The sequence below is a fragment of the Vipera ursinii genome (genome assembly GCF_947247035.1).
Source record: "Vipera ursinii genome assembly, chromosome: 13".
In the NCBI taxonomy this organism is placed as follows: Eukaryota; Metazoa; Chordata; class Lepidosauria; order Squamata; family Viperidae; genus Vipera; species Vipera ursinii.
In genome coordinates this window covers 13,307,039-13,333,753 of record NC_139526.1, presented here as the reverse complement: position 1 = coordinate 13,333,753, position 26,715 = coordinate 13,307,039, and the positions used below count along the sequence as shown (strand labels likewise).

Sequence of the window (26,715 nt, the reverse complement as noted above, 5' to 3'; positions counted from 1 at the left end):
CGATCTTTCTTCGTCCTACTTGAAAACCCGGTCGATTAATTCTGAGACACTGAAATGTAAAGAAGTCGATACACGTTTTGTGCTTCCTCTAATTAATAGTGGTGTATCAAATATTTCGAATGCTCCCGGCGCTTGGCGTATGCTCAGAGGTCCTCTGTCCCTCCTCGGCTTTGGTTCCTTGCTTTGGTGGCCCTTCCTGGCTTGGCTTGGCTTGGCTTTCCTTACGGGCAGGGCGCTCTGCACTCTCTCAGAGGCACTTTTCCTGCTTTGGGCACGACGGGCACTGCTGTTTTTTTTTGGGGGGGCGGTGGTGGCAGGAAGCGCTCTGTCCCCGCTCAGAGGCTCTCTGCCCATTTTTTTTTATGAAGGGGCTTTGTTTTGGGCCCTGGGCGCTCTTTGCCTGGCGAGAGGGCATTGCAATTGGGCTATTCTATTTAATTCTCATTTTAAGTTTTCTATATGGTATTTTTATTGCATTTTATGGCCCTGTACACCGCCCTGAGTCCTTTCGGGAGAAGGGCGGTATAGAAATTAATTAAATAAATGAATGAATAAATAAATAAATAAATAAATAAATAAATAAATAAATAAATTCTGCCCATTTTCCTTAAGGGGTTGAGGAGGTTTTCGGTCACTCTGCGCCCCGCTCAGAGGCGCTCTGCCAATTTTAGCCAGGAGCTGATACGGCTATGGGCACTCTGCACCTGCTCAGAGGCTTTGCCAGCTTTCTTAAGGAGACTCTCTAGAGACCCTTTGTACCAATTCAGAGGTGCTCTGCCAATATGAGGACCCAGATTGTTGGGGGCAATTAAGCTGACTTTGTAATAATGCCGCTTGGGGGTGTGTGTGAAAGCCCTAATAAGCAGGCATATACATAGAAGGAAGGCTACTGCTAAGCTTGTAAGCCGCCCTGAGTCTTCGGAGAAGGGCGGGATATAAATGGAATAAAAATAAATAAATAAAATAAAAAAAATATTCCCTAGTTTCTCTTCAGATCATATAAATCTTTCGCCTTTTATCCGTTTTCTTCAGGGGATGGTGTGTGGCTCTGGGCACTCTGTACCCGCCCAGAGACACTCTGCCACTTTTCTGAAGAGGTTAAATGAAGCTTTTAGGCACTCTGTATTTACTCAGAGTCTTCCAGTTTTCTGAAGGAGTTGATGTGATTCCGGCCACACTCTTACCTGCTCAGGGACGCCTTCCTATTTCTCCCAAAGGTGTTTTTCGAAAGGCAACTGGACTTTCTTGGGGGGGGGGTTTCTCCCCCCCTTGAAGACGTTTTGCTTCTACTCCAAGAAGCTTCTTCAGTTCAGTTCAGTTCTTCAGAACTGAAGAAGCTTCTTGGCGGAGAAGCGAAATGTCTTCAAGGGAGGGAAAAAAAAACACCCAAGAAAAGTCCAGTTGCCTTTTGAAAAGCACCTTTGGGGGCAACCATGATCTGGATGATGGAGAGTCTCCATAGACACACTCCTATATCTCTTACTTCGAGGTGTAAACCCTTCTGCATCTTCCCAAGTGCTGTGGGGTTGGTTTTTTTTGCTTCGCTTGTGAAAGTGGGAATGAAGATGTAGGTTAAGCCTTCTGTTAAACGTCAACTTGCTGTCTGAACTGCCTGTCAGTCCGTTTTTCAGAGCTAAGTGACAGGATGCTTGCCTCCTTAGCCTTCCATCCTTCCGAGGTAGGTAAAATGAGGACCCAGATTGTTGGGGGCAATTAAGCTGACTTTGTAATAATGCCGCTTGGGGGTGTGTGTGAAAGCCCTAATAAGCATGCATATACATAGAATGAAGGCTACTGCTAAGCTTGTAAGCCGCCCTGAGTCTTCGGAGAAGGGCGGGATATAAATGGAATTAAATTTAAATTAAATTAAATGGATGTGGTTGCTTGACGATAGAATTGCGCAAGCGGATTTCTTTTTAACAGAACCGTACAGTGTGCACTCAAGCAGGAAATCCAGATTCATTTATTTGCACGCTCACCCTCGTATTCAGTCGCTTTTGATCGTTTCAGTTTTCACTGCCGTTACCTAAAAGATTGGTTGACCTCTTGGTGGAATCTGAAAGAAAGAATCAACAGCATTTTGTCTCTCTCTCTCTCTCTGGGTGTGTGGCTGTGTTGTTTCTGAGTAACTTTGTTTCTCACGTGGACTTGATATTTTACATTGTTTGTTTGAGAGAGTCTGGTGGAAAGAATCAACAGCATTTTTTTGTCCGTGCCTGTGTGTGTGTGTGTGTGTGTTGTTGTATTGGAGTAACTTTGTTTCTCATGCTGACTCCATGTTTTACTTTGTTTGCTGAATGTTGCTTCCTAAGCAAACTGTCTTGTGTGAGTAAATGGATATTATAGTTTCAAATGTCCTTTGACTCCTCCTGCAAATGGACTGTTGCCTGCAGTAGCTGAATCCCATCTGTTACTTTAGGAAAATATCTGAATCCCAGCATAATAAAAAGCTCACATTTTTAAAGGAAGACTTTGCTTTCCAGGCATGCTGTTTTATTACATTATAGTTGAAGCGACTTCCCTCCTAGGTTCCCTTTAAAATATAACAAAAATTTCTCTGTGGTATCCAGAACACCAACTGAGAAGCAGGGGCTTAGGAGATGCTCTTAATTAAACACTTCATGTGGGGTTTTATTTTTTTTTTGCTCCTTTCTTCTGTTATACTGAAAATTACAATCTGTTGGCAAACTGCCTTAATTTCTTTTTCTTTTCTTTTTTTCCCTTTCTTTTGCTTTTTACCCCATATTTTAATTGGGGTTTTAACTGGGGTTTTACATGTTGCAGGGATTTAGTTTAATCTTTTTTAAATTGGTCTTAATTTTTGTATTAATGTTTTAAAAATTATACCCTGTAAACCGCCCTGAGTCCTTCGGGAAAGGGCGGTATATAAATTCAATAAAATTAAAAAAAAATTAAATTAAATTAAATATCAAGAAGAGGATCTCCTGGGAACCAAGGATCTTTGGGCAAAACGGAGATGTTCCTAATGTAATTTTGCAAGTCATGTAGTAGTCTCCACTAAACACCGCAACTCGATACCTGTACTTTGTGTAGAGTCGTCCAACGTACTCTAGCTGCATCGTTGTTGCGTTGAGGCTTGTTTGGCATTTAGGAATAAAATGTGCAGCAGCGGAGTAAGGATGAAAAGTGGTAGACTTAGCAAGACAACAACTTGATATCAGAAATGGCTGTTGTTGGTGTGTGTGTGTTTTTTTTTTCTTTCCTTCCTCCTCCCTCTCCGCTTCCTTGAAATATTTAAGGAACAATTGGTAACTGATACGGAAATCAGATGGAGGCAGGAGTCCAAAGTTGGAATCCGTAGTTCTCAGAAATCACAACGAGCATGCATGACAGAATGCAAAATTAGCAACTTAGCTAACTGACTCCGGGGGGAACAAAATGGATCTTTCTGATTATTTAGCCGTTAATAACAGTTTCCGTAAGTGCTGATTAGCTTTTTGGTTCCCGGTCTTTCTTCGTCCTACTTGAAAACCCTGTCGATTAATTCTGAGACACTTAAATGTAAAGAAGTCGATATACGTTTTGTACTTCCTCTAATTAATAGTGGTGGCTCAGTGGGTTAGGACGCTGAGCTTGTCGATCAGAAGGTCGGCAGTTTGGCGGGTCGAATCCCGAGTGCCGCGTAACAGAGTGAGCGCCTGTTACTCGTCCCAGCTTCTGCCAACCTAGCAATTCGAAAGCACGTAAAAATGCAAGTGGAAAGATAGGGACCACTACGGTGGGAAGGTAACAGCGTTCCGTGCGCCTTTGGCATCTAGTCATGCTGGCCACATGACCACAGACACGTCCTCGGACAAACGCTGGCTCTTTGGCTTTGAAACGGAGATGAGCACCGGCCCCTAGAGATGGAAACGACTAGCACGCATGTGCGGGGGAACCTTTACCTTCACCTTATCAAATATTTTGCCTTTGAAGCACCCTTTTTGAGCGTCTGGTGTGTTTTTTTTTTTCAAATTGAAAACAGGGTCCTAATCTTACTGAAAGAGTTGCGACACTCTCCTGACAGTCCCATAAATTTTCCAAGCTCAAAATAGCCTCCTGTTTTGTGCTTGAAATTCCTGTTTCAGCTTTGAACCCTGACGGTTTGTTATCAGAAAGCTTCTTTTTCAATAGGATACCTTTGGTAGATTTCTGAACATCACCCAACAAGCCTTGAAAATAAAAAAAAGCAACTGATTTGAACACAAAATGGAGAATTTCGCGCTTGGCTCTTTTTTTTTTGAATTGGAAACGTATTCGCCACCTCTATTTGCTGGCCTTTGGGGGACCGTGAGATACGTTTTGAGTGTCTGTTGATTTAAAACATTTATGTAGCCTCCCGTCTTAAAACCAACTCTTGGACGGCTGCCAATCAAAAATGAAAACACATTAAAATCATAATAAAGCTGTAAAACTTAAGCACCTTAAAAACAACCGTCATGAACTGCAGTCTTTTGTTCAAGCACTTAGAAGGAAAGGGAGATCGTCAAAGCTTTACAGTAGACTAAGAGCAGGAGTCTTCACACTTGGCCCTTTGATGACTTGTGGACTTCAACTCTCAGAATTCCTCAGCTGGCTGGCTGGCTGAGGAATTCTGGGAGCTGAAGTCCACAAGTCATCAAAGGGCCAAGTTTGAAAACTCCTCTGACTAAGAGGGTTGAGGCCTGGCAAAATTAAATGGGGCAGGGGCTGCTGCCACGGAAAAGGCAGTCTTCCTAGCTTCCACCAGATGGCAGTATTTAGAGGAAGGGACCAGGAGCATGCCAACCCTATCTGCTCCGGTAGGATGGTACAGGTGGTCCTCGGTTTACAACTGTTCATTTAGTGACCTTCTGTAGCAACATAATTTTAGCTGAGATTGACAGCGCATCCCTTTTTCATCATGCACATTATATGACCGAGAATTGAAATTCCATCTTCTTGCATGTGGACGGGTATTGATGGCTTAAAGGCAAAGGCTGTACAAAAATAGCCAAAGATCCATAAAGCTACGTTCTGCAGGGAGATCACCATGCTATACGCTTCCTTATAATCAGCCTGGATTAGAGGCAGTTAATCCACTGGATAAGTCGCTGAGAGTTCGGACGAGGAACATTTATTAAGAGAAGAACGCAAGAGCAGAATCCCAGCAAGGACCCAAAAGATGCTTAGGCACGTAGCAAGGTATAATATGATAATAAGACGCAGGCCTCGACTTACCCCATTTAGTTCATTTATTGACCGTTCAAAGTTACAGTAGCACTGAAAAAAGTGACTCACCACCGTTGTTCCCAGTTACAACCTTTGCAGCATTCCCCAGGGTCACCTGATCAAAACGCAGATGCTTGGCAGCTGACTTGTACTTGTGACGGTTGCAGTGTGTCCCCTTTTGTGACCACCTGACCAGCAAAGTCAATGGGTGGGGGGAAGCCAGATTCCCTTAAAAACCGAGTTACCGTATTTTCCGGCATATAAGACGACTGGACGTATAAGACGACCCCCTACATTTCCTGTTAAATTATAGGGTTTGGGCTATACTCGCCGTATAAGACTACCCCTCTTCCAACGCACACTAAATAAAAATTAAAAAACATCAGATTTGATTTTAATATGGTAATTTTAATTCAAATGCTTATGACATGCAGGTGCTTAGTAGGAAAACTGTCACTTATAAACATAAGGCTGTTTGTCATCAAACATGTAAACATAAAACAGTGCAAGTGGATTAAACAATAATAATAATAATAATAATAATAATAATAATAATAATAATAATAATAAGAAGAAGAAGAAGAAGAAGAAGAAGAAGAAGAAGAAGAAGAAGAAGAAGTTGGAGGGGACCTTGGAGGTCATCTAGTCCAACCCCCTGCTAAGGCAGGAAACCCTATAAACCCTGTAAAAAATCACAGACTGCAGCTTCTTCTCCAATTGGTCCCGCTTTCCCTGCACAGACTAAATGGGAGATCTGCTCCATGTTTTCCAGCCAGCCCTGTCTCTAAATTTTCAGCACCCGGCGTATAAGACGACCCCTGACTTTTGAGAAGATTTTCATGGGTTAAAAAGTAGTCTTATACGCCAGAAAATACAGTACTCACTTATCGACTGCAGTGATTCACGTAACAACGATGGCAAGAATGGTCGTAAAATGGAGTGTGGTGGGAGGAGAAAGTCACTTAAGAGCTGTCTCATTTAGCAGCAGAGAAATTTGGGCTCAATTTTGAGGGCTACCTGTAGTTGCGCTTAGGGAAGAGCATCCCACAGAGAAGCCGGCCCTGTGCCATGTAGGGCTTTCAAGGTGATGATTTAGTGTGAATTTAACCCAGGCTGTTCTCTGCTGAGTAAGAATTGACCTGTGAGATTTTTTGGGTGAGAACTCCTGCGTGAGGCCACTCTTGTCTGGTGGGCTGAGCTGCCTTGCTTAGTTTCACCCATTTAAAAAACTGGGGATGCATCTTGGAACGAAAAGAAATATTGACTGTAGCATTCTTTAGTAGTGGGCTGTATGTAGCCTTTGAAATGTTTTGGATTTAGCTGGCATTTTCTTCTGGGATCACACAAAGTGTTAAGGTTTTATTCAAGACTATCCATGCTTCATTTTGCTTCTTGATCATCCTTTCGGCTCTGTTCCAAGGTGGGCACCCAAGCCTGTTATTAGAAGTGGATTATGGGGCTTGAAATCTACATTTCTCAATAAACTGCTGATGCATAAAACTTCTTTCTGCATTATATCATGTCTGCCAAGTAACCTTCTCACCTTTATGCTTACTTTGGATGTGTTATGGATCTCTCTCTCCTTTCTCTTTCTCTTTCTCTCTTTCTCTTTTTCCCTTTCTCTCTCTCTCTCCCCTTTTTCTCTTTCCCTTTCTCTCCTTCCTCTCTCCCTTTTTTCTCTCTCTTTCTCTCTTTCTCTCTCCCTCCCTTTCTCTCTCTCCTTTCTCTCTCTCTCCCCTTTCTCTCTCTCTTTCCCTTTCTTTCTCTCTCTCTCCTTTCTCCCTCCCCTTTCTCTTTCTCTCCTTTTCTCTCTCCCATTTCTCTCTCACCTTCTCTCACTCTATCATCTATCTATATCTATCTATCCTCTCTCTCTCTCTCTCTCTCTCTCTCTCTCTCTCTCTCTCTCTCTCTCTCTATCTATCTATCTATCTTTGTGTTTATGTGCAGAAATGATTCAATTAGCAATTCTCCTCTTGGAGAAGGGGAAGAAACAGCCTGTTTTTGCAAAGTCGTGTTTCATTCATTCCCACTATTTGGAAGTGGAAAGATATTTACTGCAACGTCTTTGTGTGTGTGCTTGAATTTCAGGGTTGCAGAACAGTGGTGCCCGAAGACAGTTTTTACTTGAGCGCTTGTTGGATGCAGTTAAACAGGTGAGAAATTGAATCTTCCAACTGTCCAGGGAAAAAAAAAACAACATTGAAAAAAAAGTGACTGATGTCTGATTCTCACGTTTAAAACCTTTACAGCATCTCACCCATCCTGTTCAATGCCTGAAAGTTTATCCGGGCAGCCTTGTTCTTAACTTACAGACTTTGTCTTACAGTGCCAGATCAGATTTGGAGGAAGGAAAGAGATCGCTTCAGATTCAGATAGCCGGTAAGTTTGAAGTAACGTGATTTTTTTTTTGTGGAGGCGGGGAAACAAGATGTTCAATCTGCAGGCGTTTTACGGTGGGTATGAAGTCTCAAGAGCAGGGGTCTTCAAACTTGGCCTTTGTGACTTGTGGACTTCAACTCCCAGAATTCCCAGCATGGCTGGCTCAGGGATTCTGGGAGTTGAAGTCCACAGGTCATGAAAGGACCATAGTTCTTCACCCCAGGTTTAGAAGAACCACTCAAGAAAGATGCCTCCAGAAGTTGTGAATGCTGCAACACTGGAAGTTTTTAAGAAGAGCCTGGACAGCCATTTGTCTGAAATGGTAGAGGGCAGGGGGTCTTCAAACGTGGCCCTTTGATGATTTGTGGACTTCAACTCTCAGAATTCCTCCCCTAGCTTGCCTGGTTGAGGAATTCTGGGAGTTGAAGTCCACAAGCAGGGGGGGGTCTTCAAACTTGGCCCTTTGATGACTTGTGGACTTCAACTCTCAGAATTCCTCCCCTAGCTTGCCTAGCTGAGGAATTCTGGAAGTTGAAGTCCACAAGTCACAAAAGGGCCAAGTTTGAAGACCCCCTGCTCAAGAGAAATTGAGAGCCCTCTGCAACAGAGGAGCATCACCTGAGCTTTCCAGGGCTTTATTTTGTATACCTCAAACAAGTCTGTCCACGGCTAAATGTCTGTGGAGATTCTCAACCATTCAGGTTGTGGTTGTCCCAAAGATGCTTTTTCACAAGGCAACTGTACTTCTCTCTCCCTCCCCCCCCCCTCTCTCTCTCTCTCTCACTCTGAAGACATTTTGCTTCTCATCAAAGCTGAAGAAGCTTCTTGGATGAGAACGAAATGTCTTCCAAGAGAAAGAAGAAAGTCCAGTTGCCTCGTGAAAAAGCACCTTTGGGGACAAGTCTGTCCATGATTACTGTTGGTTGGTGATGTTTACTTCTTGCCCGTTGCGGCAGGAACTGCCCAAGGAACTGAAGTATTTGTCTTAAATTAGGCTTCTTCTTGTTATGGTCCGCCAAGTTATTCACGTCTCCTGGAGTCTACAGGAACGAGTCCATGTGGTTTTCAGAAGTGGTTGGCCATTGCCTTCTTCCTGGGGCCTGAGAGGGACGGACTGGCCCAGAGTCAATCCTAATAATCCATTTTTAGTGGACCAGCTGAGCCAAGACCTTTTATAACACAGGGGTATCCAACCTTGGCAACTTTAAAGCTTGTGGATTTCCACTCCCAGAATTCCCCAGCCAGCCTCCCCTCCCCTCCCCTCCTTGAAAAGGCCTGGCTTCTCTTGTCAATGTTGTACTTTTCCCCCCCAGCTGATAGGAGATGCAATTAGCCCAACATCTGGAGATGGTTTGATGGGGCATCTTAACCAGTGACTTGACTGTGACCCAGACAGTTTGACGAACTCCATCCAGAACGTGTCTTTAAGCAAGAGGCATCACCTTTAGCAAACTTGCCCTCCTCTTCTCTTGTGTCCTTGCCATCCTCTTTATCTTGTTCCAAACTGTAAGGCGGAGAAGAGGCTGGAAAATTAAAATGATAAAGTACAGTTGCTTAGGCTTGTTCTGGGAATCCCTTTAAAGCACAGGCATTATACAGCAGGGAATTCACCTTATGTGTGTGCAGAGAGAGAGAGAGAGAAACCGGATTATATCTCTGCACCTCCTTGCAAATTCTTGGCAGTGGCTATATGGGGCCAAATTCCCACTTAGTTTGGAGGAAATTGAGGTAAGACGTTCCTACACCCCTCAGTTTCTCTTCTCTGTTTTTGCGGTTAGGGACGTAATGCTTACCAATAATTTTCAGGGGATTTCTGTTATTGCATCCTGCCTGTTTCTCCAGAAAAGCAGCTGTATTTTAAAGTCTTCTTCTTCTTCTTCTTCTTCTTCTTCTTCTTCTTCTTCTTCTTCTTCTTCTTCTTCTTCTTCTTCTTCTTCTTCTCCTCCTCCTCCTCCTCCTCCTCCTCCTCCTCCTCCTCCTCCTCCTCCTCCTCCTCCTCCTTCTTCTTCTTGCTATGACTACTATAAAATGAACCTGCAGGCTGAGATGGCTTTGCCTTGCGGTACATATTCACCATTTAGAAAACTTTTAAGCCCTTGATAAGAAAGCTATGAACAGAATTTCATGACTCGTGGACTTCAACTCCCAGAATCCCTGAGCCATCCACGCTGAGGGGAAAGGGAGAGGTTTCCAAGCTGAGCCATGCTGGCTGAGGAATTCTGGGAGTTGAAGTCCACGAGTCATGAAAGAGCCAAGGTTGCCTACCCCTGGCCTAGACTAGTGATTGTCAACTCGTGAGAACTTTGAGCTGGGTGGACATCAACTCCCAGAATCCCCCCAGCCAGTTTAAAAGTCTCGAAGTTGAGAAACACCGTTTCAGCTAACTCTTTCTCAGCCCTAGAAAGGAGGCAACGGTAAACTGCTTCTGGAAACCTTGCCAAGATAACTCTGGAGGCTTGTCCAGGGTGTCTCTGAGAATCAGACACAATCGAAAGAAAGAAAGAAAAAACAGCGTGAGAAGGTGTCACGTGAAGAGAGCGTTTATTTTGCTCTCCCTGGATGTCGCTTGCTTTTTTCTATATTTTAATGTTCCAAGCCGCTTTTAAATAGCACGAAGCGCCCCAGACATATTATAGCAGTGATGGCAAACCTTTTGGAGATCGAGTGCCCAAACTGCAACCCAAAACCCACTTATGTATCGTCGGGTGCCGGGTGGGTGTGGCCATTGGGTGGGTGTGGCCCATTGGGTGGGCGTGGCCCATTGGGTGGGCGTGGCCACGGTGGTAACGGCAGACTGGGTGGGAATAAAAAGTTCAATCAATCAATTCCAACTTTGCGAGATCTTTTTTTTTTCCCCGCGAGAAGTTGCAATTGATTGATTGATTGAACCTTTTTTTTTGCACATGGTTGCAGAGGCCTAAAGCAAAAAGGTTTTATAAAACCCAGCTGAAGGCCTAGGACTGGGGCGATGGCGCGCGTGCCCACAGAGAGCCATCACGGCATTATAGCAATAGCACTTAGACTTATATATTACCCCCTAGTGCAGGGGTAGGCAACCTTGGCTCTTTTATGGCTCATGGACTTCAACTCCCAGAATTCCTGAGCCAGTCAAGCTGGCTCAGGAATTCTGGGAGTTGAAGTCCATGAGTCATAAAAGAGCTGAGGTTGCCTACCCCTGCCCTAGTGCTTTACGGTACTGTCTGGATGGTTTACAAGGTCAGCGTATTGTCCCTAACAATTTGGCTGCTCCTTTGATCATTTTCGGAAGGAGGGAAAGCTGAGTCAACCTTGAGCCCCATCTGGATCAAACTCCTGGCAGTTGGCAGAGTTAATCTGCAATGTTGCATTCTCACCACCGCGCCACCAGGGCTGCTACGTTCTACGGAGCTGGCCATCCTTCGCCATTTCATGAAATAAGCGCAACAAATCTGTCTTTCGGGTGGCCTGGGACGGTCTCAGATTTTCCTTCCTTTTCCAAGTGTTTCTTAAGGTCTTAAAAGACATTTTGAAAAGAAAAAAAATACTTCTTCCTCCGTCTCTCCCAACATAAAAACTGTGTGGGGAGGATGCCCATTTGAGATTTGACTGTGCCCCCCCTCCCCTGTGGAGCATTTTCCCACACTCAGCTTGAAAATGTGTACCACTTTGGCATCGCCAGGCGCCAGTTCGCCTCTGATGCCTTCCCGACTCAGCTCTCGGTCTCTGCTCCCCTCCATTTTGCGCCGCGTTTCCCATTCGACTGCGGTTGTCTTTCAGAGTCACCTGCCTCTGCGCACAGTTCGAGTCCGTCCTTCAGCACGGCTTAAAGAGGACCCGGGGGTTAGCTTTAACCGCAGCCGCCATCAAGCAAGTGACCGGTTTTTCCAGTAAAACTGAAATGGGTAATTCAGCCTTCTTGCATGCTTGCCTCTTCCTCATTTTTCTTTTAAAAAATTAATAATGCTTTGGCAGTCTTCCTTCCGTGCCAGCCGCTGGCAACTGAACTCATTTCAACAGCATCGTGGGGAGGAAGAGATGATTAAAGTGGTATCAATACCACTTTACAGTGCCTTGGTAAGGCCACCCTTGGAATCCTGCATCCCGTTTTGGTCACCACGATGTAAAAAAGATGTTGAGACTCTAGAAAGAGTACAGAGAAGAGCAACAGAGATGATCAGGGGTCTGGAGGCTAAAACATATAAGGAACGGCTGCTGGAATTGGGTACGTCTAGATTAACGAAGAGAAGGACAAGGGGGGAACATGATATCGGCCTTCCAATGTCTCAGGGGCTGCCCCAAAGAAGAGGGAGTCAAGCTGTTCTCCAAAGCGCCTGAGGGCAGGACAAGAAGCAACAGATGGAAACTAACCAAGGAGAGAAGCAACCCAGAACTAATAAGAAGCTTCCTAACAGTGAGAACAATTAACCAGTGGAACAACCTGCCTCCAGAAGCAGTGAATGTTCCAACACTGGAAGTTTTAAAGAAGAGACTGGACAGCCACTTGTCCAAAATGGTATAGGGTTTCCTGCCTGAGCAGGGGGTTGGGCTAGATGACCTCCAAGGTCCCTTCCAGCTTTGTTGTTGTTGTTATCATCTGAACACTCAAATTGACTCAGTGTTGTTGTTGTTGTTCTTACTATTATTATTACATCTCCTGCTTGAGTTGGGGCTTGGATGGGCCACCTTATAATGGTTATTGCCTCCCCTCTCAGGCACATCTGTTCTATTATCGTGGTGTGCCTGGAGGTGGCTCTGTTGGAAAGAAAGCTTGGCTGCAGATCTCTTTCCTAAAAAAAGCAGGTAACAAATGTGGAAAAAAATGACTGGTACACTGGTGGAATAACCGTAGCTCTCCTTGAGTTGGTTTCTGAGGATCGTGGTTCTTTGCATCGTGGTTTTGTGATCTTAGATTCTGGGAACTCACTTCGCTTTGGGAGCTGAAGAGGCTTGTGTCAGGAAGAAATATACATTGCAAATGTATATTTGCAAAAGTTGCAAAAGTTAAGTCCCTTTTCAGATAACTCTTAAAATACGGTGATGCTTTTTCGGAGAACGGCAGCTATGCTTTGCTTCCTGTATCAATATGTTTCAGTGTTGGCGGCTTTTAAGATAATGTGGACTCCTGCTCCCAGAATTCCCTAGCCAGCACGAATTCTGGGAGTTGAAGTCCAGACACAGTTCCTTAAAGCTCCCTGTGATTAAGGTATCCAGCCACAAATTAGCTTGTGAATGAACATCGTACAAAACCTAACATCCACAAGACGTCAAATGAGATTTCCAAAACGGTAGAACAGCTTATTTTGCAAACTCTTTTGAGTTAAGACCAGGGTATCCAACCTTGGCGGCTGATTCGCCCAGCCAGCATGAATTCTGGGAGTTGAAGTCCCTACATGATTTCTGGAAATTCGTGGATTTTGGGAATTCTGGGAGTTGAAGTCCACACATCATAGAGTAGCAAGCTGGCTGAGGAATTCTGGGAGTTGGAAGTCCACGTGTCTTAAAACCTCCGAGGTTGAGAAACACTGTCCTCTGTAACCGGCTGCGGGCTAGTTGAAACTTTATTGCTATTTTACGAGAGTTGTTATGATTTTGAATATTTTTTTAATTGAAAAGTTTTAAAATACATTTTTAAAACATATACCCCATCCACCCCGCCCCTCTCCCCATCCCTCCCATCCCAACACACACACCCCGACTTCCCAGAGCCAAATACAGGGTATTACATCATACAATCTTACTCTAAAACAATCTAATTAATTACACTTTTATTTTATTTTATTTTAATTCCATTTATATCCCGCCCTTCTCCAAAGACTCAGGGCGGCTTACAAGCTTAGCAGTAGCCTTCATTCTATGTATATGCCTGCTTATTAGGGCTTTCACACACACCCCAAGCGGCATTATTACAAAGTCAGCTTAATTGCCCCCAACAATCTGGGTCCTCATTTTACCTACCTCGGAAGGATGGAAGGCTGAGTCAACCTTGAGCCTGGTGGGACTCGAACCTGCACTAATTGCAGGCAGCTGGTGTTACTTGAGGCATTTGAACCCTATCACACTTTAACTCTCCTTAACCATAGGAAAAAAAATAATACAGCCTCTAATTACAATAACTAATAACTATTCAAATGCTAAATGATACTTTGTAGTCCCATATTTGTTCTGAATAAAATCAATCCATCTTTTCCATTCCACTATATATCTCTGTTGCGAGTGATCTTTCACATATGCCGAGATTTTAGCCATTTCTGCCAAGTTCGAAACTTTCAAAGTCCATCCTTCAATAGTAGGTAGGTCCTCCTTCTTCCAGTATTGTGCTACCAAAAGTCTTTTTTTTTTAATGGTTTGAGATTTGTAATTGTGACAGTGTAAAAACATTAGGAATGTAACAGCTGGAGAAGTTCCATGTCCTCCATCCGTTCTTCGCTGCCCAGAGTTGCGATATCGAGACGAGTAGCCAAATTTCGAGGTGATTTGTGAACCTTTTTTTTTCTTTTTCTTCCCAGAATCCATATTCTGGTACTATGTGAAAGAGGTCCTTAATAAACATGAGCTGCAACGTTTCTATTCTCTGAGGAATATCACGACGGATACTGGTCGAGGCCGGGCCTGGCTCCGCTGTGCTCTCAACGAACATTCCCTAGAAAGATATTTGCATATGTTGCTTGCAGATAAAAATCACCTCAGGTAAGTTTTCTGAATGCTCCTCTTCTTCGTGGGGAAGGTGGGCATGGTTTTAAAAAGAGGACTTTTTCGGTAGACCCAGAGAATATGTACAGGTCAAGGTTGATCTGTGAGCTCTGTCTGAGCCTGATTGGGGTTTTTTTTTGGCAGATCCCCAGATTTCCATTGCTAAGTGAGAGAGTTGTTATGTTGATGTTGAGACTCTAGAAAGACTGCAGAGAAAAGCCACAAATATGATCAGGGGACTAGAGGCTAAAACATATAAGGAACGGTTGCAGGAATTGGGTGTGTCTAGTTTAATGAAGAGAAGGACGAGGGGGGACAGGATATCCGTGTTCCAATATCTCAGGGGCTGCCCCAAAGAAGAGGGAGTCAAGCTGTTCTCCAAAGCCCCTGAAAGCAGGAGAAGAAGCAATGGATGGAAACTAAGCAAGGAGAGAAGCAACCTGGAACTAAGGAGAAATTTCCTGACAGTTAGAACAATTCACCAGTGGAACAACCTGCCTCCAGAAGCGGTGAATGCTCCAGCACTGGAAGTTTTTAAGAAGAGACTGGACAGCCATTTGCCTGAAATGGTGTAGGGTTTCCTTCCTGAGCAGGGGGTTGGACTAGAAGACCTCCAAGGTCCCCTCCAACTCTTTTGTTCTGTTCAGTGTTCCAGTATCTCAGGGGCTGCCCCAAAGAAGAGGGAGTCAAGCTATTCTCCAAAGCCCCTGAAGGCAGGACAAGGAGCAACCGATGGAAACTAACCAAGGAGAGAAGCAACCTAGAACTAAGGAGAAACTTCCCAACAGTAAGAACAATTAACCAGTGGAACAACCTGCCTCCAGAAGCTGTGAATGCTCCAGCGCTGGAAGTTTTTAAGAAGAGACTGGACAGCCATTTGTCTGGAATGGTATAGGGTTTCTTGCCTGAGCAGGGGGTTGGGCTAGATGACCTCCAAGGTCCCGTCCAACTTTGTTATTATTATTATTATTATGTGAGTTGTGCCCCTTTCCTACATGTAGATTTGTTTACGTTTTTTACCCCGCCTTTTCTCTTCAGCGTCTTCTATGAAGACTGGTCCTTCCTGATGGACGAAGAACGATCCAGTATGATGCCCACCATGGCAGCCGGTAAGCGTGGACCAACGTCTTAGAACAATGCAAAGGCAGCTTTCAACCTTCCGGACTCACTCGTCATCTGGCTATGATTTCAGCAAATCATTTAGCTGCGTCCTACTGAATAATCTGCAGTAAGGGCTGAGTACCAGCCCGAACCACAAAGGATTGTTTACAAGCCCTAACAGCTTCACTCTGAAGTAGGAGCCAGTGTCTCTGCTGGGAACTCAATTTCTGCTGCGTCTTAAGGAATTGCCTGGCGTGGCTGAGGAGTGGGTGTGAGGTCCCAGGTAGATGAGTGGCCAGGCAAAGCAACTGATCAAATCTGACTGATAATTGTAATTCGGAGAAGGGCAGGATATAAATGGGATTAAAATAAATAAATAAAAAATAGTTGTGCCCACAGTAAAAAAAAATGACAATAAAGCTGATCTTCTCTTCTCTTTACCCTAAGGGCTGAACTCCATTCTCTTTGCAATCAACATTGACAATAAGGATTTAAATGGGCCCAGCAAGTGCCCACCCTCCGTCACTGACCTTCTCAAGGAATCCACCCAGAACGTGACCTCTTTGCTCAAAGAATCCACCCAAGGGGTCAGCACCCTGTTCCGGGAGATCACGGCTTCGTCGCCCGTTTCCATGTTAATCAAATCCGATCAAGACGCTGACCTGCTGCCTATTTTATCCAAGTGCGTCAGTGGCGGTAAGTGCCAGCTGAGGAATTCTGGGAGTCACAAATCCACACAGGTCTTAAAAGCTGCCCAAGCTTGGACACCCCGAGTTGAAGGGTCTTCCCTTTGGGGGCCCTCTGTTCCTTCTTTTCAGATTCAAAATGCCGGAAAGACCGAACAAAGAAAAAGAAGAAAATCACCAAAATAATTTCGTTCGATGACGAAGAGGGCCAACTTCTGGGCAACCCCTTGCGGGGGACAGCGGCAGGAGAAGACTCCGAAGACTGCGGCGAGAGGTTTTCAGCCTCGGGGACTTCTTCTGTAGCTGAACAGATGGACACTCTGCACAGCCACGAGGCTGGGACGTCACTCAAACATCCTTCTGAGTATCTGAATGGGGACTGCGGCTACCTGAAGCTGGATGTCAAAAGCATAGATGATGAAGAGGCCGAGGACCACGAGGACGACGCCCCCAGAACGTTGAGGAACCACAGCGTGATGGAAGACACGGAGGTGCTTACAAAGTGAGTCTGGTCCGAATACAGGTAGTTCTCGCTGGACGACCTTTTGCAATTTACCACAGACACCCCCACACACGAAAGATACTTACTATCTGTCCTTGAAGTTACAACTGCTGTACCCCCAAACCCCTCCCGGAGGTTACATAATTATCGGACCCGCCCCAACTTAAACCTCCAAGTTGAAAACAAAAAAAACAATCCTTGGCTCTCTTCGTGGAGAAAGGTATAGTTCAGTCATGGCGAACCTTTTAGAGACCGAGTGCCCAAACTGCAACCCAAAACCCACTTATGTATCATCAGGTGCCAGATGGGCGTGGCCCATTGGGTGGGTGTGGCCCGTTGGGTGGGCGTGGCTGCAGTGGTAACGGCAGACTGGGTGGGACTAAAAAGTTCAATCAATCAATTCCAACTTTGCGAGAACTTTTTTCTCCCTCCCCGCGAGAAGTTGAAATTGATTGATTGATTGATTGAACCCTTTTTTTTTTGCACACGGCAGCAGAGGCCTAAAGCAAAAAGATTTCATAAAACCCAGCTGAAGGTTTAGGACTGGGGTGACGGCGCGCGTGCCCACATAGGGGGCTCTGCGTGCCACCTGTGGCACCCGTGCCATAGGTTCGCCACCACGGGTGTAGTTTAATCAGAGATCAATTGTGTTGGCGGTATTGCCAAACCAGAATGGAGAATCGCCCCCCCCCCCCGAATCCTGAAGTTCTGCTTTTCTGCCCCTGAACCATCTCTCGTTGCCCACCCCGGTGTAACCAACCAGGTTCAGGTAACGTGGTTTCGTAACAGTCAGGATGGAAGCAGTTCCTAGTAAGGCCGCCTTTTGCAATTGACTAACGGCAAATTTGTCAATGCCAATTTGTTTTTTTTAATTATTATTATTGTTGTTTTGTTGTTGTTGTTGTTATTATTATTATTATTAAAATTTCATAGAAAGGCCACTATGTGGTTTGATCAGCAGTGTCCAAGCTTGGCAATCTTAAGCCCTGTGGACTTCAACTCCCAGAATTCCCCAGCTGGCATGGGTGGCTGGGGAATTCTGGGAGTTGAAGTCCACCGATCTTAAAATTGCCAAGGTATCACCTCTTCCACCACTGACTATTTTTTGGTTCAACTAGACCCGCTGAAGGTGGGATGTCCCGTTCGTTGGTTTGTACGGAGACTCCTCTGCAGATGCTGAACGACAACTCCGATGAATTATTCCCAGTCAGTGCTGTGGGTTTTTTCTCCCAGACTGGTAAGTAGGTTCGATAGCCCCACATCTCTTCTGTGGGTCCCACAGGGCCTTTTTTTTCCCTTCCCAAAAGGCAACCAGACTTTTCTGGTTTTTTATTTTTTTTCTTTGAAAAATCCATTTATATCACATTCATAAATGTATGTTTAAAATACTGTGCCTTCCCTGGATTCCGCCATTTCTCCGAGGGGGAGAGGAGAAGATGTTTATTCAGCCTGGCCTGAGGCTGCATTCAAAGACCAGGGAAAACCCTTTTGATCTTAGGACAACAAAGGAGGGGAAGGGAGGGGGGATCTGGTTTGTATCTCCATTTGAATCTGAAAAGGAAGGAGGCAATAATCATAAAGACACGGGAAGTTCCCTCTTTCCCACGAAAGGGTTGACACCGAAGTTTAATTGATGTGGGTCTGACCAAATGGGTTTTGAGGGGAGGGGGTTGAACCGGGAACTCTTTATAAAGTATCAAGTTGTAACACAATGCCAGATCCTGTCTTGTATTTCCACAACCGATCACATCCTAGTAAAACCAACTTTTGGACAAGCCCTGGCTCCAAGAGTATCTTTATTTTCCTAAGATGTGGATTGGGGTGGGTCCTGACAGTTTCGCTTCTTATCCAAGAAGCTTCTTCAGAACCGACCATCACACCAGCCCCTGCGGTCACGACTCGATCAGAATCGAGTTGCTCGGCAACCCATGCAAATAGTTCTCGACATACAACCCGTTTGTTTTTTTTTAGTGACCCATTTGGAGTTACAATGGCTCTGGGAAAAATAAAAGACTTGTGACCATTTTTCACACTTAACGTCCATTGCAGCATCTCCCCCCCCCGGGGTCACGTGATAGAAAATTCAGGTGCTTGGCAACTGGCATGTACTTACGACAGCTGCAACGTCTCAGGATCGTTTGGGACCTTAGGACAAGCAAAGTCAGTGGGGAAAGCCAGATTCACTTCGCAACCGTGTTGCTAACTTAACAAACTGGAAGGATACACTTAACAAATGTGGCCAAGGAAGGTCGTGGAAGTGGAAATTTTGAGCTCAGTTGTGGTTGTAAATCGAGGACCACTTAAAGTGAAGAACTGGGGGTGGGGGTGGTGTTAGTGACTTTGTTCCTAACTTTCAGTGCCTGCCAAATTCCAGCATTTCAGTGCTGAAGTTGCATAATGCAGGAACCTTTAAAAAAAAGAAAGAATTCTATGCCAGCTAGTCATTATTATTATTAATAATTTTTTTTACAAATTATGCTTTTATTTCCTTCCCACGCCATTCATTATGGGGAATTCCAATGCAGCGGACAATTTAGAGCATGAATTATTTAAAAATCTAATAGAAAAGAGGGAAGCCATTATGCAGCAGCCATAAAGGGGGAAAAAAAGCAATAATAAAATTCAATTACGCCCAAGCCATATTTGGTGAGGAGAATTCATGTTTAGGACATTATACGAGGAAGGTTAGGCCTGAGGGCTATAACATTATTCATGGTGTAGGGGGAAAAAGTTTTTATCCATTTGTTTTCACTTTCCATTTCCCAGCACAAAATGTTCTGATCCCTGGCTAATCAAAAACTACCCATTCTGTGGAGTAGAGTCTAAAGTCTAAAGAAGGTCTAAAGACATAACCAACTTGACAATCTAAAACTAGGTTTTCAAATAGCATTAAGCTGTGGTTTGTTTAGCCACGACCTTTGAGATAAACAGCCATTGTTTGGGTTTCCAAAGGATGCTGCTGCCGAGCTGAACAAATCACATCTGGGTTCACGAGATTTGTGGAACCTAACGGTAGTTTTACTCCTTGTAGTATTCACTGTCTGAGTAATCTTGCTCTTCCATGTTGAGGGTGTGAGCTGTATAATTCTTAGCAAAGGAGGTTTCCAATCTTAAAGGGATACAATAAATTTCAACCTCCCGATTGTAGAGTAGAGTAGAGTAGAGTAGAGTAGAGTAGAGTGGAATAGAGAGTAGAACAGAATAGAATAGAATAGAATAGAATAGAATAGAATAGAATAGAATAGAATAGAATAGAATAGAATAGAATAGAATAGAATAGAATAGAATAGAATAGAATAGAATATATGGAATGGAATGGAATAGAATAGAATAGAATAGAATAGAATAGAATAGAATAGAATAGAATAGAATAGAATAGAAGAATGAAAGAATAGAATAGAATAGAATTACAGAATAGAATAGAAATACAGAATAGAATAGAATAGAATAGAATAGAATAGAATAGAATAGAATAGAATAGAATAGAAGAATGAAACAATAGAATAGAATAGAATAGAATAGAATAGAATAGAATAGAATAGAATAGAAGAATGAAACAATAGAATAGAATAGAATAGAATAGAATAGAATAGAATAGAATAGAATAGAGAAGAGAGAATAGAATAGAATTGAATAGAATAGAATAGAATAGAATAGAATAGAATAGAATAGAATAGAATAGAAGAATGAAACAATAGAATAGAATAGAATAGAATAGAATAGAATAGAATAGAATAGAATAGAATAGAATATATGGAATGGAATGGAATGGAATAGAATAGAATAGAATAGAATAGAATAGAATAGAATAGAATAGAATAGAATAGAATAGAAGAATGAAAGAATAGAATAGAATAGAATTACAGAATAGAATAGAAATACAGAATAGAATAGAATAGAATAGAATAGAATAGAATAGAATAGAATAGAAGAATGAAACAATAGAATAGAATAGAATAGAATAGAATAGAATAGAATAGAATAGAAGAATGAAACAATAGAATAGAATAGAATAGAATAGAATAGAATAGAATAGAATAGAATAGAATAGAATAGAATAGAATAGAATTCAATTCTTTATTGGCCAAGTGCGATTTGACACACAGGGAATTTGTTTCCAGTGCATAAACTTTCAGTACATACAAACAACAAGTAATAAACATTTAGTTTGCAGATATTGCAGAAAGAGTGTGGTGTTAATGTATGTTAGCTAAAAACTAGAAAGAATTTAGTAGCACCTTTTCCAACTAACATTTATTTGTTCTCAAGATATAAGTTTTAATGCAAAGCTTACGCCTTTTAATAGAACTTGTTAGTTGCAAAAAAAGTGCCGCCAAACTCCTTCCAATGTTTAATTTAATGTATCGCTATTTCTCCACCTTGAAATTTTCATCGGGGGGGGGGGAAACTTCCCCGACGCAGTTGAATTTGGAGTGGAATTTAGCAAGTCAGCACACCAAAGAGAATGTGTGACAATGTGCGCGATAACAGAAGTAACAGAATAACAGAGTTGGAAGGGAGCTTGGAGGTCTTCTAGACCAACCCCAAGCTCAAGCAGACGAATGGTTGTCCAATCTCTTCTTTAAAAACCTCCAGTGTTGGAGCATCCACAACTCCTGGAGGCAACTTCTGCTGATAATTCTTCTCACTGTCAGGAAGTTTCTCCTTAGTTCTAGGTTGCTTCTCTCTTTGGTTAGTTTCCATCCGTTGCTTCTTGTCCTCCCTTCAGGCGCTTTGGAGAATAGCTTGACTCCCTCTTCTTTGGGGGCAGCCCCTGAGATATTGGAAGACTGCTATCATGTCACCCCCCGGTCTTTCTTTCGTATGTGTAGAGCTGAAAAAGGGAAGAGCCGTTAAGTCAAGGAAAACAATCTTTTTACTAACATATGTTTCTGTCGGCTACTTTAGAAAATCTGGAGGATGGCAATGAACACGCGAGTGCAGATTTTTCTGTAGAATTGACCCAGAGCAATGCTGAATTGCACTACAGGTAACTAATCAATTAAAAGGCCATTCAACAAAAACCACGCCGGCTGAGGAATTCTGGGAGTTGAAGTCCACCAGTCCTAAAAGGGCCAAGTTTGAAAGACCCCTGATCTGGAGCAATCCACAGAAGGGAAAGGATGTCACAGCGTGGAATGATATCACAATGCAAATATATGGTGTTATTTGTGGAACCTGACGCTAGTTTTACTCCTTGTAGTATTCACCCTCTGAGTAACCTTGCTCTTTCTTCCACGTTGAGGGTGTGAGCTGTATAATTCTTAGCAAAGCAATTGAAGTCCACCAGTCATAAAAGGGCCACGTCTGAAAGACCTCTGAGCTAAGCCATCTTACATTCATACGTCTTGATGCCAGAGTTTAGATTTGAATGAGGGTACTGGCCTGTGTTTATAGGGACACGGTGGCTCAGTGGGTTAGGACGCTGAGCTTGTCGATCAGAAAGAAGGTCGACAGTTTGGCGGGTCGAATCCCGAGTGCCGCGTAGCAGAGCGAGCGCCTGTTACTCATCCCAGCTTCTGCCAACCTAGCAGTTCGAAAGCACGTAAAAATGCAAGTAGAAAAATAGGGACCACTCCGGTGGGAAGGTAACAGCGTTCCGTGCGCCTTTGGTGCCTAGTCATGCCAGCCACATGACCACGGAGACGTCCTCAGACAAGCGCTGGCTCTTCGGCTTTGAAACGGAGATGAGCACCAGCCCCTAGAGTCGGAAACGACTAGCACGCATGTGCGGGGTAACCTTTACCTTTACTGGCCTGTGTTGGCTATATAAGACTTTCTTGGATAGCCCAATCCATATTAATGAGAACTAAGGGTCCCTGTCTGCAAAGGGTCCTACAGGATAATTAGATTAGGCTAATGAAGGGGTTTTATTATGCTTAAGGTTGATGTTAGTAATATTGATATTAATAGTGATACTTTGCAATCATCTTTGTTTATGTGCAAGCAGCTTTGTAGCTGCTTTATATTGGGAAATTAGTTATATAAAAGCAAATGTTTCATGCTTCGGGTACAGGGGGTTGCTTACATGAAAAGAGCATGGTGAGGGGAGGGGGGGAAAGGAGATACGGTGGAACCTGGGTTGTTGCGTATGAGTCATCATCTAGGAATTATTTTTTGGTCCCTTTTGGTTCCTAGTACCAAGACCCGATCTCTTTGTCCTGGAAAGGTATAAAAGGTGGAAGACCTCTTTCCTGGTTGTTGCCTTCATCTCTCTACCAGCCACGAAGAGAGACGGGGGGGGGGCACCCAACTCTTTATTTTGATCAAAATAAAACTTGCTTCCTTGCTGAAAGCTCGGCTCAGGAAGTTTCTTTTGGCTCTTTTAAATTCCTGAGTAACGCTGGGGCGACGGTGAGGCTAAGGGTAAAACCTTACACTGGAATGAATTATTTTTACTCTTCGTTTCAGTCGTTCTAATTCTTTTAGGTTGCTGCTTTTTTAAAAAAAAAAACCAATCTCTTTTTTTATACCTAGGGTAGAATCTAGTTCTCCCGTCCACAAGAATGCGCTAACTGAATTTCTGCCTTCAGACAGCATGCCAGAATCAATGACTGTGGGTAGGTAGCTATTCGACTGTATTTGGAATCCCTTTTTTTTGTGTTTGTTAGTCCTTTTGATCTGTGGAAAAAGCTTCGTCAAGACACGTTTTCATCTGAGGAGACCCTCAAAGCTAGGTTTCTCGAGGCTTCTGTTTGCTGCTCTTGCTGCTAACTATTTTTTTAGGATTTCTACCTAAACCACAAACGTTTAAATTCATTGCTGAAGATGGGGCCAAATTATTATTATTATTATTATTATTATTATTATTATTATTATTATTATTATTATTATTATTATTATTATTATTATTACATTAAATTTATATGCCGCCCTTCTCCCTAAGGACTCAGGGCGGCGCACAACAATAAAAATTGCTTGATCAAGGCCAGGGGCTCTTCAAACCTGGCCCTTTTATGGCTTGTGGACTTCAAGTCCCAGAATTCCTCAGCCGAGGAATTCTGGGAGTTGAAGTCCACAAGTCTTCAAGTTGCCAAGGTTGAAGACACACACACACACACACACACACACACACACACACACACACACACACACACACCGGCTTTAGACCCGTGGAAGATTAGTAACATCAGTTGTCCAGCAGGGGGCACCATTGCCTTTGTGTTTGTTGATTGTATGTATCTACCCAGCAGTTGATTTATTTATTTATTTTTCCCCTTAATGGCTTTGAGCATTTAAGTGGATGACAGTAAACCTGATTTGACAGCTATCCAGGAAGATGACTTCAGCCTAGCTATCATTAAAAAATAAACTCAGCAAGGCGGTGGATGTTTCGAAAAACATCCCGAGGTCCTGATCGCACGAATGATATAAATCTCATTAAAACGTGAAAACAGGTAGCTTTTTTCGCCCCCGCCGGGTTTCTACATGAGCCTGCAAAAGAGGCGACCCAGCTTTGAGATCCAGAATAACCTGCTTGAAGGGACTGCTTGAAGCAGTAGCTTTTGTTGGATTGATTCGGAGTGGTTTGTGGGGTTTTTTTTTGCCGAAGCTTGAAAAAAGTTGGGCAACTTTAATGAACAGCGGAGGTATGCTACATCCACCCAAATTCCAAATGGCGTTCTTCCGGCTCTTTTAAGTGAAATATTTACAGCCCTCAAGTTTATGATTGTGATCTTTGGATGCAATCCGCTGTCAAAAGTAGCTTGAAGGAGAACTAGTTGCTACATATCCACGCTAAGATGCTCAACGTTGGAGGAGAAACCCATGAAAAGTTCAGAGCTGGTTCTGCCTGGTCTTTGGATGTTGACCTGGTTGTGCTCAGTGACGAAGTGACCCAGTCACCCTTTGGCATTTAAAAATTTATAAAGCCAGGCTTGGTAAACAATGGGCACATTTCTCGTTGCTTAAAAGTCCAAATTTTGGTAGCCTTATTTTCTTGCGAACTACGCCAAGCACAGGGAAATGACTGCATATAACTCTTTAGGCCTGGGTTTCTCCGCCTTGATAACTTGTAAGACCACTGGACCTCAACGGCCAGAATTTCCATGGCTGGATGAAGAATTCTGAGAATTGAACCCCACATAGCTGAGAATTGCCAAAGGTTGAGAAGAAACACTGGTTTAGACAAATAGAATGTTCCTTCCCTGCCCCAGGTTTGTGTTTGAATTCGGGTATCCGGCAAAATTGGTTATCTCCCATTTTGCTAAACCTTAACGCAGTTGAGTAGGTTTCTACCTAGCATGTTACGGCCTTGGTGGAGCAGTGGGCTAATGCCTCCTTAAGTAACACCAGCTGCCTGCAATTAGTGCAGGTTCGCATCCCACCAGGCTCAAGGTTGACTCAGCCTCCCATCCTTCCCAGGTAGGTAAAATGAGGACCCAGATTGTTGGGGGCAATTAAGCTGACTTTGTAATAATGCCGCTTGTTGGGGGGGGGGGCGGAAGCCCTAATAAGCAGGCATATACATAGAATGAAGGCTAAGCACATTGGTTTGTGCTTAAATTGTAAGCCGCCCTGAGTCTTCGGAGGAGGGCGGGATATAAATGGGATTAAAATAATAAAAAATAATAAGATTCAGCCCATTAGGGTTGAAACAGACCACTGAGGTCTTCCTTGAAAAGAGCATAGCCCTTTAAAACGTTAATGGGATTTGGTAAGAGTGAGCAATGCGATTCTAATCTCTCTCTCTCTCTCTCTCTCTCTCTCTCTCTATATATATATATATATATATATATATATGTGTGTGTGTGTGTGTGTGTGTGTGTGTGTGTGTATACATACACACATATGAAGCTTCCAGCCTGTTGCATAGCAACTTGACTCGCTAAACATGTAGCAGGTGTAACGTATGGAATACGGGATGATGTCAAAGCCATGTCGGTTCTTCCGACAAGTGGTTTTTTAACAGCCACATTTTTGAAGGCAGTGATTGCAACATGTGTGAGCTGAGCGAGAGCCTAAGAAAGAGAAAGAGAAAGAAAGGAAAGAAAGAAAGAGAAAGATGGAAAAGAACAACTTTTGACTTTCTTTGGTATGGATATAAATATAAGACTCCATCAGACTCTTACTCTAAGATGAACATTTGTGTACATCGTTCTGATAATCCCGTATAATGCTAATCGTCAAATCCCCCAAATCAGGTTTTCAGTTCTTTCACTTCCTCACAAAAAGTACAATAATGATTTCCAAGCAGAAATAAAATTTGCCAAAGTCTTATTTTTTTTTATACCAAGGCTGTCCATTTCTCCATCTCTGCCAATTCTAACAGTTTCAGAGTCCATTGTTGCATTGTAGGCATGTGTAAGTCCTTCTGTCTTTGAGCGCATAAAAGTCCCACTGCTGTTATCATATATAAAAACAAAGTTTCATAAGAAGTTTCTGTTGGTTTGTCCATGAATGTAGGAGAAGTGCAGGCAGAGTTTGAGGGGTGGAGTTAAGTGTGTCCTCAGCTTAGAATAATTACATTGCCACAAAGGGTTCAAATCCAACCCCTCTGGATTTCTGTTGTCCTTTATCTGGAGCCAATTTAGTATTGAATTTTAGTTTGATTAGATGCTTGGGTGTAGGCTTGAGCAATAAATCATCTGAACTGCAACTTAACGCATAGTCCCAATACTAGAATTGAATCCAGAATTAAAACTCTCCAGTTTTTGAGTCTCTGCCAAGCCTGAAAGCAACGGTTTATTTTTCATTAGGATACTATTTTATGAATACACCTAAAACGTTTGTAGAAATATGCTGATAAATGATTTCGCTCTCCCAACATCCTCAAGAAGGCTTGTAGGCTCCGTTGTTTATATTAGCCATCGAAAGTGTTTTAAATTAACACCTTGGCCTGAGGAGATGGTTGTGTGCTTGTAAACAGCTCATTTTGTTTTCTGCAGATAAACCATTCAAATGTGCTAATTTGGAGAAGTAAAAGCTTTCCTGGGTTTAACTGGAGACTTTGGGGGAAAATGTAGTGCGTGCCTTTGATACCAACCGTTTATAGTGGAAATCCTTGCTAAGCTCTTTCTAAATTCTGGGGTCTTTGGTGCTCTCTGAGCTTGGTTGTTTTCTTGCAGATGTTTCTTGACCCAACTAGGTAATATCATCAGTGCTGGCAGGGCTTTCCATCTGTTTATATACAAGTGGTTTGGCCGGTCCACTCCCTTCTAGCACTGATGATGTTACCTAGTTGGG

At 43.2% G+C, this 26,715-nt stretch overlaps 1 protein-coding gene across 5 annotated transcripts in view; it reads left to right on the top strand.

Annotated features, from left to right (window-relative positions):
* The window catches only part of SNX29 (sorting nexin 29), a 130,363-nt gene that overhangs the window by 899 nt on the left and 102,749 nt on the right, over positions 1–26,715 (top strand). For 3 of the 5 annotated variants that reach the window (XR_014493674.1, XR_014493675.1, XM_083372772.1), the window contains exons 2-11: positions 7,282–7,346; positions 7,520–7,572; positions 11,329–11,453; positions 14,058–14,238; positions 15,280–15,350; positions 15,790–16,038; positions 16,161–16,530; positions 17,649–17,767; positions 21,439–21,520; positions 23,008–23,090. Coding sequence is in view for 3 of the 5 variants with exons in the window: in XM_083372772.1 (XP_083228898.1) it covers positions 7,282–7,346; positions 7,520–7,572; positions 11,329–11,453; positions 14,058–14,238; positions 15,280–15,350; positions 15,790–16,038; positions 16,161–16,530; positions 17,649–17,767; positions 21,439–21,520; positions 23,008–23,090 (1,398 nt within the window). In the remaining 2 variants the exon portion in view is untranslated. The remainder of the gene's footprint in view (positions 1–7,281; positions 7,347–7,519; positions 7,573–11,328; positions 11,454–14,057; positions 14,239–15,279; positions 15,351–15,789; positions 16,039–16,160; positions 16,531–17,648; positions 17,768–21,438; positions 21,521–23,007; positions 23,091–26,715) is intronic. The other 2 variants (XM_083372774.1, XM_083372773.1) reach the window with 2 other exon arrangements.